This window comes from Lynx rufus, unplaced genomic scaffold (genome assembly GCF_022079265.1).
Source record: "Lynx rufus isolate CCGP_SWC_20201006 ecotype Redwood Valley unplaced genomic scaffold, mLynRuf1.p SCAF_9, whole genome shotgun sequence".
Classification (NCBI taxonomy): domain Eukaryota; kingdom Metazoa; phylum Chordata; class Mammalia; order Carnivora; family Felidae; genus Lynx; species Lynx rufus.
Window position 1 is genome coordinate 107,858,946 of NW_025814897.1, and position 14,136 is coordinate 107,873,081.

The following is a 14,136-nucleotide window of genomic DNA, read 5'->3' on the forward strand; positions in this document are numbered from 1 at the left end:
ACAGGCACAGGCCTGGTAAGCTGGGAACCTCAAGGGCAAGGAAGTGACCCCGTCAAGGTCATACCCCCCGCCCATGGCAATAAGAAGATGCAAAAACCCCACAAGCCGAAGCGCCCTTCCCCCCCCCCGAACGGAGACCCCCAGACCTGAGCTTCTCTGGAGGAGACGCCAGGCACGGCTCTCCCCAGACGCAGCCTTGGAAGGGGAGGGCGGGGGCGCCCCTGAGACTCTTCTGCTCCAGAACGGGGGGCCCGCAGGGGCTCCCTGGTTTATCTTGCCAGCATGGCAGCCCAATTTAATTAAGATGGATGCGGCGTGCCCCCGTGGGTAGGAGCCGTGGCCCGCTACCAGATGGCGGGAGCCTGAGACTCTCTGGGCACTGCCCGAGCGAGCAGCCTCGGCAGCAGCCTGTGAAAACACAGCCGAGGAGGGCCCGGGGTGGCCTGCACTTCACCTGCGTGCTCGGAGGGTCCTGCCCCTGTGACCGCCAGCCCTGCCACCCACCTGCCAGGCATCCCGCATTCGACTCTCCGCCCCAGCCCCCCTCCATGTACTATGCAGCATACATCACATCACGACACACACACACACACACATACACACACACACACACATACACACACACCCCACACGCATCTACAATCATAGATACCACACAGAGTACACACACGCTCCAATCACATCGCAAATACCAACAGAGTGGGGTAAAAAGCAGGCCTGGACTTCGAACGCCAGAGGCCCAGTTGGCAAACAGTCTGATTTCCCCAAAGTCCCGAGAGAGGCCATGGGCAGAGTCGCTGCGCGGGGAGAGGAGGAGGCCGGAAGGCAGGGAGGGCGCCTGGCCCCGGCCATCCCCAAGGATCCCCACGGTCCCCCGAAAGGGTGGGAAGGGAGACTGCAGCCAGGCTGGAGACACCCCAAGCTCACAGCTCTTCAGGATGGAGGGAGTTTTTTAAAAAAAAAAATTCTTTTTTAATTTTATTTATTTTTGAGAGACAGAGAGGCGGAGGGTGAGTGGGGGAGGGGCAGAGAGAGAGAGGGAGACACAGAATCCGAAGCGGGCTCCAGGCTCCGAGCTGTCAGCACAGAGCCCGATGCGGGGCTCGAACCCATGGACTGCGAGATCATGACCTGAGCTGAAGTCGGACGCCCAACCGACGGAGCCACCCAGATGCCCCCAGGATGGAGGGAGTTCTAAGGATCCTGACCCCCTTTACTCTCGCAAGTCCCTCCCAGCTCCCCTGCATGCTTCCGCCTCCACGGTCCCTGCAGCTGGAGCCCAGCCCAGCCAGCTATGGTACCTTCCCTGCCCCCATCCCCATCTGGCCACAGGGACAAAAAGAAACTCCCCACACACACAAAATCCAGAAACTCCAAAGCTGACCTCAAGTCCCCAGCACCACCACCCCCGCCCCCACCACTCCCCATGGGCCTCTGACCCCCATGGGACCAACACTGCCCTCAGCTTCAAAAATAAAAATTTAAAAATTCGCACCCCGCTATAATTGCTCGCTCCTTTTCCTCATTGTGGCTCGGCGGTCGGTCGGTGCTGAGAAGCAATTATTCATGGCTAATGATTATAATCAAGTCAAATAGAATTTAATGGACACGTATTCTCTTCCTGCTTGAAACTTTACATATGAATTAAGCACATATGGGTTTCACGAGGCACAGACCAGATTTATGCAGGCCCGAAAAGCCCCGCGTTGCCGCGACTTTTATTCTGCTAATAAACAGGCTGATTTACGGGCACCACCGGGCGCGGAAACCGCGATCTCTGCTGCCCCCTGGTGGGCGGCAGGCCGGAGCTGAGCCAAGGCCATTGGGGCCCCCAGGAATGAGGCCGGAGGACCCTGGGCGTGGGGCCCCAGGCCACCGCCACCAATAACCCCTGAGGTCTGACCAGTGGCAAGGCCACCGGGAAAATGCCTGGAGGGAGGGCCCAGAGGGGAAGCAGGCTCTGTGTGGGAGCCCGACGGCCGGGGCCTGCCTCAGCCATTCCCGGGGGTCCTCCCTGCTGTGAGAATCTAGGGGAAAAAAGGAGATCCCAGGACAACACACCAAGAAGCGTCGGGTAAACTGAGGCAAGCAGGGAGAGATGAAAACTGCTCATCAGCAGGAGGCGCCCAGCATCCCTTGGCATTCCCGGACACCCAGAGCGTCAACGGCGGCATCGGTTCTAGGGCCAACGACAGAGGCAGGTGATGAGTCCTTGGTTCGCTCCAGGTGCTGCAGGAGCATCACCGCTCACGAGCATGGGTCCCTAATGCCCCCAACAAACCAGCGACTGGGCTTTCTACCGTCCCCGTCACGCAGAGGGGGAGACAGAGGCCCAGGCACGTACACGGAGAAGAGGAGTCCCCAGAGAGATGCGGCAAACGCCCCCACCCCCAACCCAGTGCAGCTGAATGCAGCCGGGACCAAAGTGCTCTTCTGAGAGCGAGGGGGGCTGAGAGCCGCTGCACCCGGGAGTCCGGCCAGGCACCAGGGCACTTCAGAAGAGCCACGAATCCCATCCACGGCCCCGCATGCAGCCTCCACCCTGTTCCTACTGCATCCCACCAACACCCTCCCTTGGGCTCCACACCTCCCTCCTGGCCTGCCAGCAACCGACTCCGACTCATTAGAAAGGAGCTGATAAGATGCCCCATTTATCCTTCTGGCCACTTTGCAGCTCATCAGGAAAGTGCCGCCAGGGATCCATTCACACCCTTGCCAACAACGACGGCCCAGGCACCCAGCAGAGCGGCCCCACCAGCCTGCAGGGCTGAATCCTCAGCCACGGCTCCAAGGCTTCGTCCTTCCACCCCAGACCAGCCCCTCCTGGGTCCAGGTGGCAAGAAGGCCCTTCTCCTCCGGACCACTAGGACATCTGCCGACCCAGCTTGGCTTGTCTTCACCCCGTGTCTCCCCAGAGACTCGCAGACCTGCTAAGCAGCCTGAGAGAAACCCAGCAGAAGCACCAGCAGAAACTCGAAGGTGACCGAGCTCCCTCTGCTCTGAGTCAGAACTCCTGCCTTTGTGTGACCGGTCACCTGTGCGCTGAGATGGGCAACGTGGCGGCGGGGGCAAGGGGAGGTGGGGAGGACGCCTGTGTGACTGCACAAACAGGCAGAAAGACACACAGAACAATGCCACTGCCAGAAATGCAACCCAGACCACCAGCAGGCGGGCCTGGGACAGGCCGAGTGGCTGCCTCACCCCAGGTTCCGTGAGCCCGGACCAAGAAGAGCAGCAGGGCAGGCCCACCACGTCCCAGGGTCACCGGGCGATGCCACTCCCTGGCCAGCACTGGGGTTAGACACAATGGCTGCAAGCCCGAGGGCAAGGTGGAGGAGATCTGAGCCACTGGTGGGGGGGGGGGGGTTGCTGAGACTGCACTGGTCGGGAGGTAGATGTGGCGGCACAGCAAGGTTTCCCCAGAGGAGGCTCTGCCCGCGTCTCCGAACCTTTCTCGGAGGAAGCTCCTCCCCGCGAAGCTTGATAAGCAGGTGAACGAGGGCTGGGATTCAGCCCCCACTCGTTCTGGCCCCACGAAGTACCATGGACTTAACTGTCCCTTGACGCCCCACTCCTGACCTTGGCCAGACACCCGCAGCCTAGGAGGAGGGCAGCCACCTTCCTCCAGCCCCCAGGAGGGAGAGAAGCAGGAGGCCGGCTAGAGCCGCAGCAGGAAGCTGAGCCTAGGGCACAGGGGCCTCTGCCCCCGCTTTCCCCTTGACGAGCTCCCTCGCCCGCTCCAGGTATAAAGGGGGGGCACAGCAGGCAGGAGGCAGGGGAAGGAGAGCAGTGGTCGGGCGTCTAGAGCCCTTGAGGTCAGACCGCCCCGTTCTGGCCGCCGCCTTCCTGGCAGGGCAAGCCCGGCGCGATTCCAGCCAAGCTCTCTCCCTTCCCGGCCGCTAATGGGTCTCGGAGCTGCAAGGCAGCTCGGCCAAGGAGCCCCCGACACGGCAGGTCAAGGTTTCAAGGGAAGGCAGTCGGCGCGGCCCACGCGCTGGGCTCCGGTGGCGCCGGCGAGCCACCCTCATCCGGCCACCCGAGCCTCGCTGGAGCCAGGTGGCGCCCACCCGCGCCCCGCACCGCAGACCGGAGCGAAGGTGACGAGGCGGCCACCCGGGTCTCGGGCGCGAGCCAGCCAGAAGCCCCCACTCACCGGCGTTGACGATGGCGTCCACCTCCAGCTTGGTGATATCGCCTCGGAACAGGGAGATCTTCTCGTTCAGTTGCTTATCCTTCTTGTACTTTGGCTCCTCCACCTTCGCGGTCACCCCTGGACAAGCAGAGGCCAAGGGGTGGGGGTCGGAGAGAGGCCCGCACTACAGAGGGACCCACCGGTGCCTCCGTCGACCCTCCACCCCACCCCCACCACCTCCGGAGGCAGCCTGCGGCGTGGTGACTGAGGACACTGGTCACGGCCACCCACGATGATTAAGCACCTCTCGTGTGAGGCACACGCTTGGTGTCCTTGAATTTTTGCAAGGTTAAACACAGGTGCACTATTAATGTCACTCATCCCCATTTTACAGACGTGGAAACTGAGGCCTAGGCGGGTGACCGCCTACCGGTTCCCCGGGTGCCCCGGGTTAGCGGTGGCCGGGCGTGCAATTTGCAGGGCCTGGACGCTCGCCAGCGTGCCCCAAGGCAGGCCACTATCCCTCTGCGTCAAATCCCGGCTCCTGACAACCGTGCGGGCGGGCGGTCGGGGGCTCAGTTTCCCAACAGCACAATGCGGATAAAAACGGAACCTGCCTCAGACTGTGCTCATAATTAAGGGAGGTGATGCACGCACCGTGCCCCACACATAGCGAGCGCTTGACGCATGCGGCTGGCCTTCCTGGCGCGGTCGGTACGACGCTCCCCCCACCCGGGCTGAACAGGCCCCCCGCCAAGTAGCCAGGGGTCCCTGGCGCAGCGCCTACCTTTCGCCGTCTCCTTCCATGTCGGGATCTTCTTCAGCCTGACGAAGTCCCTGCAGAAGTAATGTTCCTCTCGCTGCTTGTCGCTCAGGCCCTTCAGAAATGCTACAGGGGTGAGACGGGGCAGGCAGGAAGGAGAGTCAGGGCCGGCAGGCAGGAAGGAGAGCAGTCCCAGGGGCTTCTCCCACCCCCCAGCCCCCGTAGGCTCCCCTCCTCACCGAGACTGTCACCTCGTCCGAGGATGCAAACCAGCCCTACATGTCCACCCTTCCCACAGGCACAGGAAGAGGCAGGGTGTTAGAGCCAGGAGGCCCCTAGAACATTCTGCCCTGCCCACTTTGTTCAGGAGGGGAACTGAGGCCCGGGAAGACAGAGCACAGCTCTCAGGTACCACAGACCTGAGTTCGGAATTCAGCTCTGCCACTTTCCAGCTGTGTCCACGGACCTCTGGGTCCCTAATTTCTACATTTAGGGCGTGGGGATTAAGATGCCCCTTAAAGGATAATCTCAAGCTTACTCAGGGCATATAAGGAAAGCAGGTTGGTGGCACGGATGAGTTACATCATCAGTTACATCCTCAATAGACCGCTTCATCATCACATGGTCATTTGGAGGGGGCAGGACACAGGGAACAGGACAGACATCCTCAAAGAGCCAAAGAACCAGATGTGGTGGCTGTTCGCGGCATCCCCCCAGAACGGGCAGAGAGTTCCCCACAGACAGATGCCCGGGTGGGCTTCTCCCAGTGCGAACCAAGTAAGCAGCTAGAATTGCCCCCATCTTACAGAGGAGGAAACGGGGATCTCGGAAAGGGTAGGCCATACATAGTCACACATAGCCCCTTCCCCCTGCTCTCTCTCTCTCTCTCTCTTTCTCTCTCTCTCTCTTTCATAGTCACACATAGCCCCTTCCCCCTGCTCTCTCTCTCTTTCAGCACGGAGCCCCCTTCTGAGGCTTCCCACTAGCACAGCGGTCCAGGCTTCTGGCTCTCGGGCTCCCTCTGCCGGCCTGAGGCCGCCAGGCGCCCAGGCTCTCAGCCCAGCCTTGCCCCCCTACACCGCATGCCCCCCAAATGGAGCGGCCCTCACTGACCACTTGTTGGTGGTGGGTAACAAACAGCCAAGGCCACACTCAAGGAACTCAAGAAGCATCAGAAAATGTGCAGAGGTGTGTGGGGGGGGTGGCAATTAGAGGAGGCGGTGGGAGAGGAAGGGTTTGCCTCCTGGAGGCTTCTGCAAAGGGCAGGTGTTCAGGAGAGAGGTGGGGCCTCCAGCCGCGCCCTTCGCCTTGCAGAAGTCAGTGCATCCACAGCCTTCGCTCCTCAAGGACGCACCAGGAACATGGGAAGGGCCCAGCTCACAGCCCAGCTCCGTATTACGGTTGGGATTATTATAAAAGGTTCACAGCACCCCAAATCGGCTTCAGCTGTGGCTTAAGCCAGAACGATACTTTCTGGCAGCCCACTCCCCAAACCTCTTCCACAAACACCAACGATGTGCGTTTGGTACAAGGATAAAGGCAGACGTGGTCCTGGCCCTCGTGAACCTGCAGTCCAGCAGAGACATGGAGGCCATCCAGCAAGCAATCCAAATCCCGAGGCCGTTTGGGGGGGGGAGGGGGGAAGGGGCAGCAGGAACCCCAGTCCCGGGGGTTCAGCGAGACTCAGAAGAGGAAGGGAGATAGCCAGGACAGGGAAGGGTGTTTCATCACCATCCAAACCATTATGTTCGAGGTCCTGGGTGAGTGAGATCCAGGGTATGGGGCAGAGGGCAAGCATGGGGGGTGGGGGGGATGACACTGGGAGGAGGTGGGGTCAACTGTGGAGCCACCAAGCCTGTTCAGGACTGACTTCACCCCAGGGGATTAAATTCGGATTCAAAATGCTTTTACCAGGGGCACCTGGGTGGCCCAGTCGGTTAAGCATCCGACTTCTGGCTTAGGTCATGATCCCACAGTTTGTGAGATCGGGCCCCACCTTGGGCTTTCCGCTGTCAGCTCAGAGCCCACTTGGAATCCTCTGTCCCCCGCGCTCTCTCTCTGCCCCTCCCCCCCTCAAAAAATAAATAAACATTAAAAATATGCTTTCACCAAACTCGTGCAACTCAACACCAACGAAGCAAACAATCCCATTTTTAAAAAATGGGCAAAAGATTTGCATAGACGGTTTTCAAAGGAGACATCCAGAGGGCCGGTAGACACACGAAAAGCTGCTCGAATCACTCGTCATCAGGGAAATGCAAATCAAAGCCACAGTGAGATGTCACCTCACACCAGCCACCGATGGCTAGAATCAAAAAGACAGGAAACAAGACATAACAAGGGGTGGCGAGGCTGTGGAGAAAAGGGAACCCTTGTGCACTGTCGGTGGGAATGTAAACTGGGGCTTCCACTGTGGAAAACAGTTCGGCGGTCCCTCGAGAAATTAAAAACAGAAATACCGAGGGCGCCCGGCTGGCCTAGTTGGTAGGGCATGCAACTCTTGGTCTCGGGGTCGTGAGTTTGAGCCCCGCGTCGGGGGTGGAGATAACGAACGAATGAATGATGAATGAATGAATGAACGAATGAATGAAATACCATACGATTCAGTCATTTCACTTCATTTACCCAAAGAAAATGAAAGCACTGATTCAAAAAGATACGTGCGCCCCTAACGTTCACTAAAGCACTATTTACAGTCGCCCAGACACGGAGGCAACCAAAGTTGGATGGCTGAACGGGTAAGAAAGATGTGGTTGATGTATACAGTGGAACAAAAGAGAACGAAATCTTGCCATCTGCGACAACATGCGTGGAGTTAGAAAATGTTATGCTGAGTGAAATAAGTCAGACAGAACAGGACAAGCACGACATGATTTCACTTAATATGTAGAATCTAAAACCCAAAACAGAAACTGCCTCAGTTGGCACAGGGCCAAGGGGCACGGGGATGGGGGAAATGGGTGACGGGAACTAAGAGGACCGAATCTGCAGTTGTAAAATAAGTAAGTCACGGGGAATGAAAAGTACAAAAAAAAAAAAAAAAATGCTTGGGGCGCCTGGGTGGCTCAGTTGGTTAAGCATCCGACTTCGGCTCAGGTCATGATCTCACCGTTCGTGAGTTCGAGCCCCGCATCGGGCTCTGTGCTGACAGCTGGGAGCCTGGAGCCCGCTTCGGATTCTGTGTCTCCCTCTGTCTCCGCCCCTCTCTGGCTCACACTCTGTCTCTCTCTCTCTCAAAAATAAATATTTAAAAAATAATAAAAAATTTTAAAAAATGCTTTCGCCAGATATAGATTACAAACTCTCCCCACCGCCAGCTAAGGGGCCAAGGATATCCGACCGTGGATGGCACCCAGTGTGGACGGTCCCCTCCGTCACTAATGTGTTTCTATGCTCCCAGCACATCTCCCTGCCTGGAGGGAGGACCCAGAGGGAAGCAGGCTTCTCAAGGGGCTGCTTTCCCCGCTGGACATGTGACCCCGGGCACAATCTGAGTAACAGGTCAAGGGCTCCCACATAAATGCTCCTTTCTTTGTGTGTTGGGGGGAGGGTGTTGGTATTTGGAAAAGAGCTGAAGTGCTTCTCCAAGGCTTGGCTGTCCTCTTCTGGGAAGCAGGGGGCGGCGGGGGGCGGGGGGGGTACAGAAATCTCTCCCTCCCGTTCTAAAGAAAAGCAGAACAGGCCTAGTTGGGTACATAGCAAAGCACTCAGCTGCTGGCGGACAGAACCACTGAGCCAAGGACAGACTGTGGAGCAAAGGCCAGGCTCTGCCACGGCCTGATAGTCTGAATGCAGAGCAGTTAGTTAATAAATATTTACTGAGCACCCACCATGCACCAAGCCCCGCGGGTGGGAGGCAGGGGGAGCTTTGGGGCCTGACCAAGCAGAGGGGAGGCGGGGACAGATTCCTGGAGGAGGTACCTCTGACTCCTCGGGTCTGCCCCAGAGGCTGCAAAATTGCTAGAGAAAATCCCGTGGCGAAACAGAAGGCTCCCTCTAAATTCCTGATCGCCTCCCCTGGAGGCCCAGCTGCTCCCCCTCGCCCTTCTCCCCTTTCCCAAGGACCCTCCCCCCACATCCAGAAGATGCTGCCTCCTCCTGCCGGCTGGGAACTGGGCCACGGCCCCTGCCTGGCCCTCCCTCCCTCAGCCCAGTCTGCCTGCTCACCTCCCAGAGGCTCCTGCGGTTCCTCCTCCCCTGGACTGTCCCATCTGTGCCCTCAGACACCCCCTCGTGGCCTCTCGTGTCTCAAGGTCATAAACCCTCCCTCAACCGTGCACTCTGCACCCTGCAGCCGAGGCCTCCTTTCTGTCTCCCTCCTCCACTGTCTCCACTTCCTCCCTCTCCTGCTCCCCTGAGCCCTCACCAGTCTCACCAAGGCCAAGGTCAGAGACACCACACAGGTCACATGGCCCCATGCAGGGGCCCTCCTGTCCTCCCGTATGCACTCGGCATCCCCCCTTCCCCTCAGGATCCCTCCTCTCCTGGCTCCCACCCCACTCACCCCTACGGTCTCCTTGCTGCCTCCCCTCCTCCTTAATCTCCACCCTCTCCCTGGTGTTCACATCCATCCCGTGCATTCAAAACCCTCCTTCAGCTAATGGTCCCGGGGCTACACCTCCAGCCCTTCATCTCTCCGCCGAGAGTCCTATCCTCCTTCCCCCCAAAAGTGGTTTGTTCTCTCTTTCACTCCTTCCCCTTCTCAATGAACAACCCCCAACTCCGCTAGGACCCCAAAACCAGGGCTCCTTCCTTTCTCCCGGTCCCCTGGTTCCATCAAGCTGCAGGCTGTTAGATCTATCTCCACAATACCCCCCAAAACCAAGCCTTCTGCTCACCCCCAGCAGGGGCCAGGGCGCTCTCATTGCTCCCTAGAACCACCTGGAAGCTGTCTACTGCCCGTGCACTCCCCACGTCCACCCGATTGCCTGTTCCTCATACAGCAGCCCAGGGACCTTGGGAACAGAATTCTCTCCACTTAAAGCTCAGTTCAAACTGCAAGTCCCCACCAAGGCCCACATGACAGCCACGCCTCTCCCCCAACCTCCTTCACGGCCTCCCTCCCCATAACACTCCACTCTCCCTTCTACACCTCTGCAGTCCACGCAGATCAATCTCCTTTCAGTTCCTCCCACAGTCAGACTGTTTCTTGCCTCAGGGCCTTTGTACCTGCTGTGCCCCCTGCCTGACCTTCCTTTACAGGCCCCTCCCAGCTGCCTCCCCCACCCCCAGAGTAGCCCCTCCCCTACTGGCTATGCTTTATTCCTCTCCTGACCTTGGCCGCTTGGGGATCTGTGGTGTTTACTTTGGATTCCCACCATCTGGCACAGTGCATGGCATGTGTGAGCGCCGATGGGCATCTGTGGGATGAACCGATGAATGAATGAGCTGAGACCTGAATGTTGAGGGCGGGTTTGCTAAGACAACAGAGTCTTCCAGGTGGAGGAGACAACACAGGCAAACGCCCTGAGGTAGGAGACAGCATTCGGGTGGGGAAATGGAGAGAGATCTAGAACAGCTGGACCAGAGAGCAAAGGCAAGGCTGCGGCAGCCGTCTCGGCTCATCTCCCATCTGAAGAACAGAGACAGTGGAAGGAACACGCTGGTCCAAGCCGCTCCTTGGTCCTGCTGGGTTTGAGTTCACGACCTCCTGACATCACGTTCACGGGCAGGTCACTCGCCCTCTCTGAGCCTCAGTTTTCTCATCTCTGGGATAGGGACCGGGCAGCCTGGCCATGAATGAGAAGGGGCTGTCAGGGCGTCTGGAAGCTGCAAAATGCAAGACATACAGCGGATACACGGCCCTTCCTGCGAGCGGAGACTCGAAGAGTGCAAAGCGAAACAGGACGAAATTGGGGGGAGGACGGCTTTTCTTTTCCAACGTGGAGGCGAAGAGGAACTTTGTGAATTATTTGGGTGCCCACATTTGCCATCTTGCACGCTTGAGACCAAAGATATCCCTGCTCAGAGGCTTTGGCACGCCCAAGTGTGGGGTTCTCCCAGCCTGCCGAGACACTGGAGGGACTGGCCAGCCAGGACTGGGGCCAACCCTGCAGGACTCCCGTGTGCTGAGTCCCTCTGGCTGGGCAAGCCAGGACGGGACCCAGGCCAAGGCTCTCGCGACACTGTCCTCCCCGGTATCTGGGGCCTGGTCTGAGGGGCCCACAACCCGCGCAGCCCGCACGGCCCCCTCTAGCAAAATCCAAAAGATGGCTCCACCTCCCAGCCTGTCTCTTCCAGTTCACGGTCCCCAGGCACACACCTAGCGTGGGAGGCACGACGTCCTCATCTCCAGAGCGAGGCTGTGGCCTGACTGACCCCTGAGGAACCACACACGGCGCTGGTCTCTGATTTACGGGGAAGGAGAAGCCAATGGTGACTCCCCCCCGGGCTCCGAGGGACCAAGGGTCATCCTCACTGCCTTGGCTTCCGCTGTCAGAGAAGCCCCACACATCTGTAACATTTTCTTCCTCCTTTTGCCAGAAGGACGGATGCAGACCGAAGGCACAAGCAAGTTTTATTTTCCTTATAAAAGATGTATAACACACGTTTTAATTTTCTTTTTTGGAGAGGCGAGAGTATTTCACAGCTCAGTGAGACAGGTGTTGCAAAAAGATGTTTGCAGTAAATTTTGATGGGGAGGCCTGACCCCGGACGGAGCGCTCAGCGGCTCTCGGGCACGAAAGCCGGGCTGGAGGAAGCAGCCTGTGCCAGAGCCATAAAGTGCAGCGGGCGAACGGGAATTCAATGATGTGTTTTAAGAAGTGTCTTTATGGCACTTTGCTAGACGGTGTTCAGAAAGGTGAGGGCCGGCTGGCACAGAGGGAGATTCCTCTTCTGGAGAAGGCCGGGTGGATGGGGCTGATAACGGCGGGGCTCGGGGAACACAGCGGCAGGGGCATTAATCACCCGGGCCCAATGTCCCCCAAGAGCAGGGCCTCGTCAAAATCACGGGCAACGGGCAGACGGGGCATGAGGCACCTCGGAGCTTTATTGCTCTCCCTGGGCCCCCGCGCCTTCGCCCGTGCTGGGATATGCCAAGGCCGCTTCCCCAGAAGACAGGTGGGGGAAGACGCCCCCCACCCACCCACCCCCCAGTTCCCAGACGTGCCTGTGGATTTCCCCAGTTCGGTCATCAAATCAGAGAAACCATCCACTCTGCGTGAAACCCCATGGGGGGTTGAAATTAGTCCTCGTCCCCTTCCCAGTGAAAAGCGGGGCCAGAACAGGCGAGCGCGAGCTCGCGGAGAGGAAACGAGGCTCAGGATACACAGGTCGGGGCTCCAACACTTGAGACCACGAGGGAGACAAGTTTATACAGGCCCAGTGTTGCTGTGGCCAAAACAGAGCAGAGAGGGGAGACGGGCCTGAGGGGTGGCAAGAAAGGGGGCCGCTGGGGACCCTTGGGACACCGTGGGGGCCACCATATTCAAAATGGTTTCTGATGCGAGCCCAGCACGACCCACGGAATCAGGTGCTGTTGGCCCCGTTTCGCAGATGGGGAAACCGAGGCACGGGGAGCGTGGAGGCAGGGGTGCTGGGGCTTGCCCATGTCTGGTGACACCAATGCCCACCCTCTTTTTAGCAGTTTGCTCTGCCCCCACTGCAGGTCAGAAGGAGGACCTGTGGCCCTTGTCCCGAAGGCTGCACCCCACCCTGTGGGGACACAGCCCCTAGATGCCCCCAGTGCTCAACCTTAAGTCCCCTCGTGTCCAACTCCCTTTACAGTACAACAATCTTCTGATAAAAAGGCACTATCTGGGGGGATGATGAGGCCCCCCCATCACTGAGGGAATTAAATTAGGGAATTATCCTCTGGCCAGTAAAATCAGATAGAACGGAGAGCTCCCCCCAAAGACTGTCTCCTAGCCAGGGAGATCCAGCCTGGTGGCTTTTACTTACCCAGAGGGAGAATGGGTCTACAGAAGTGGCCAGTCAGCTTAAGAGGGAGGAAGAGAATACCTAGAGGGAGGCAGAATTCGGCCATGTGTCCAGGGGACTCACGGGGCCAGGAGCTGAGACATCCTCCACCCAGGGCCCAGGGCAGGCGCTCGGCACTACAAAGAGACTGAAACGCTGAGCGAGTGACCGACCACCCAAGGAAGGGGCTCCTCGGCGGGCAGGCCCATCCCTTGCAGGGAAGCCCTGCTCAGCCTGCCCAGGACGGTGGGAGCAGCTTCCGCAATCGTTCACCCAGCTCCGCAGCTGAGAGCACAGGCCGCTGAGTGAACTCAGGCTATGCTTTCGCTTCCCCGTGGCTGTTCCATGGGGAGAGGAGGCCCCGCCCAGGCACACGCGAGTTTCCAGACCCAGTGTGATCATATCTCCCTCCGAGAGTGCCGCGTCAACCTTCTGACGCTCCATCAGGCTCCCGTGAGCTTGGTTACTGTGTGCCAGTCTTCGAGAGAGGATCGTCTCAGGCACAGACAGGCCTTTGGGGGCCTATGTCCGTATATCCCCGAGAGAAAGGAGAGCGTGTGTCCACCAAAGGCACGTACGGGAATGATCAGAGCAGCGTTATTCCCAACAGCCCCGAACTGGAAAACGAAACGCCCACCCACAGAATGGGCACCCGAAGTGGGGTAGGTCCACGCCATGGCATACTACACAGCAATAAAGAAAAAAAAAGCAGAATGAAGGAAAGGTGTGGGGGCCTCCCCAGGAGGACCAAGGCTTGGACCCCAATCAGAGGCAGAGTCCAGCTAAAGCGGCTCCCCGGGGGGGGGGTGGTTTTAAAAAGATGCCTCGGATTCTTTGAGCCTCCTCTCTTCCAAAGGTAGAGACGAATTTCCCTCCCCTTGAATCTGGGCCAGACTCCATGACTCCATGCTAAGCCCCAGAATAAAACAGACGGGTCGGCGTGGGACTTTGCAAAGTAGGTCACAGAAAGGCACCGTGGCTTCTGGCTTGGTCGCCTCACGCTCCCTGTCTTGGGTTACGTGCTCCGGGGGAAGCCAGCTGCCATGTCGTGAAGACACCCAAACAGCCTCGTGGAGAGACCCCCCCTCCCCCCCCCCGGCCCGCGGTGAACTCAGGCCTTCAGCCGACGGCCACTTTATGTGAATGAGCCACCTGGGATGGCCGTAACTAAGTCCCAGCGGGCCTCCTGGAAACCCACACAGAACCACCCCGCTAAGCGACCTCTAGGTTCCTGACCCTCAGACACTTGAGATAATAACTGTCGTTTGCCGTTTTAAGCGCCTGAATTTGGGGATAACCTGTGACTCAAAAATATTTCACT

The 14,136-nt window shown here is 58.6% G+C and overlaps 1 protein-coding gene across 1 annotated transcript in view; it reads right to left on the reverse strand.

The window, feature by feature from the left end:
* Positions 1-14,136, reverse strand: part of MACROD1 (mono-ADP ribosylhydrolase 1) — a 141,680-nt gene that overhangs the window by 125,399 nt on the left and 2,145 nt on the right. The window contains 2 exon segments of the mRNA XM_047071408.1: positions 4,154-4,270; positions 4,920-5,021. Coding sequence (XP_046927364.1) covers positions 4,154-4,270; positions 4,920-5,021 — 219 coding nt within the window.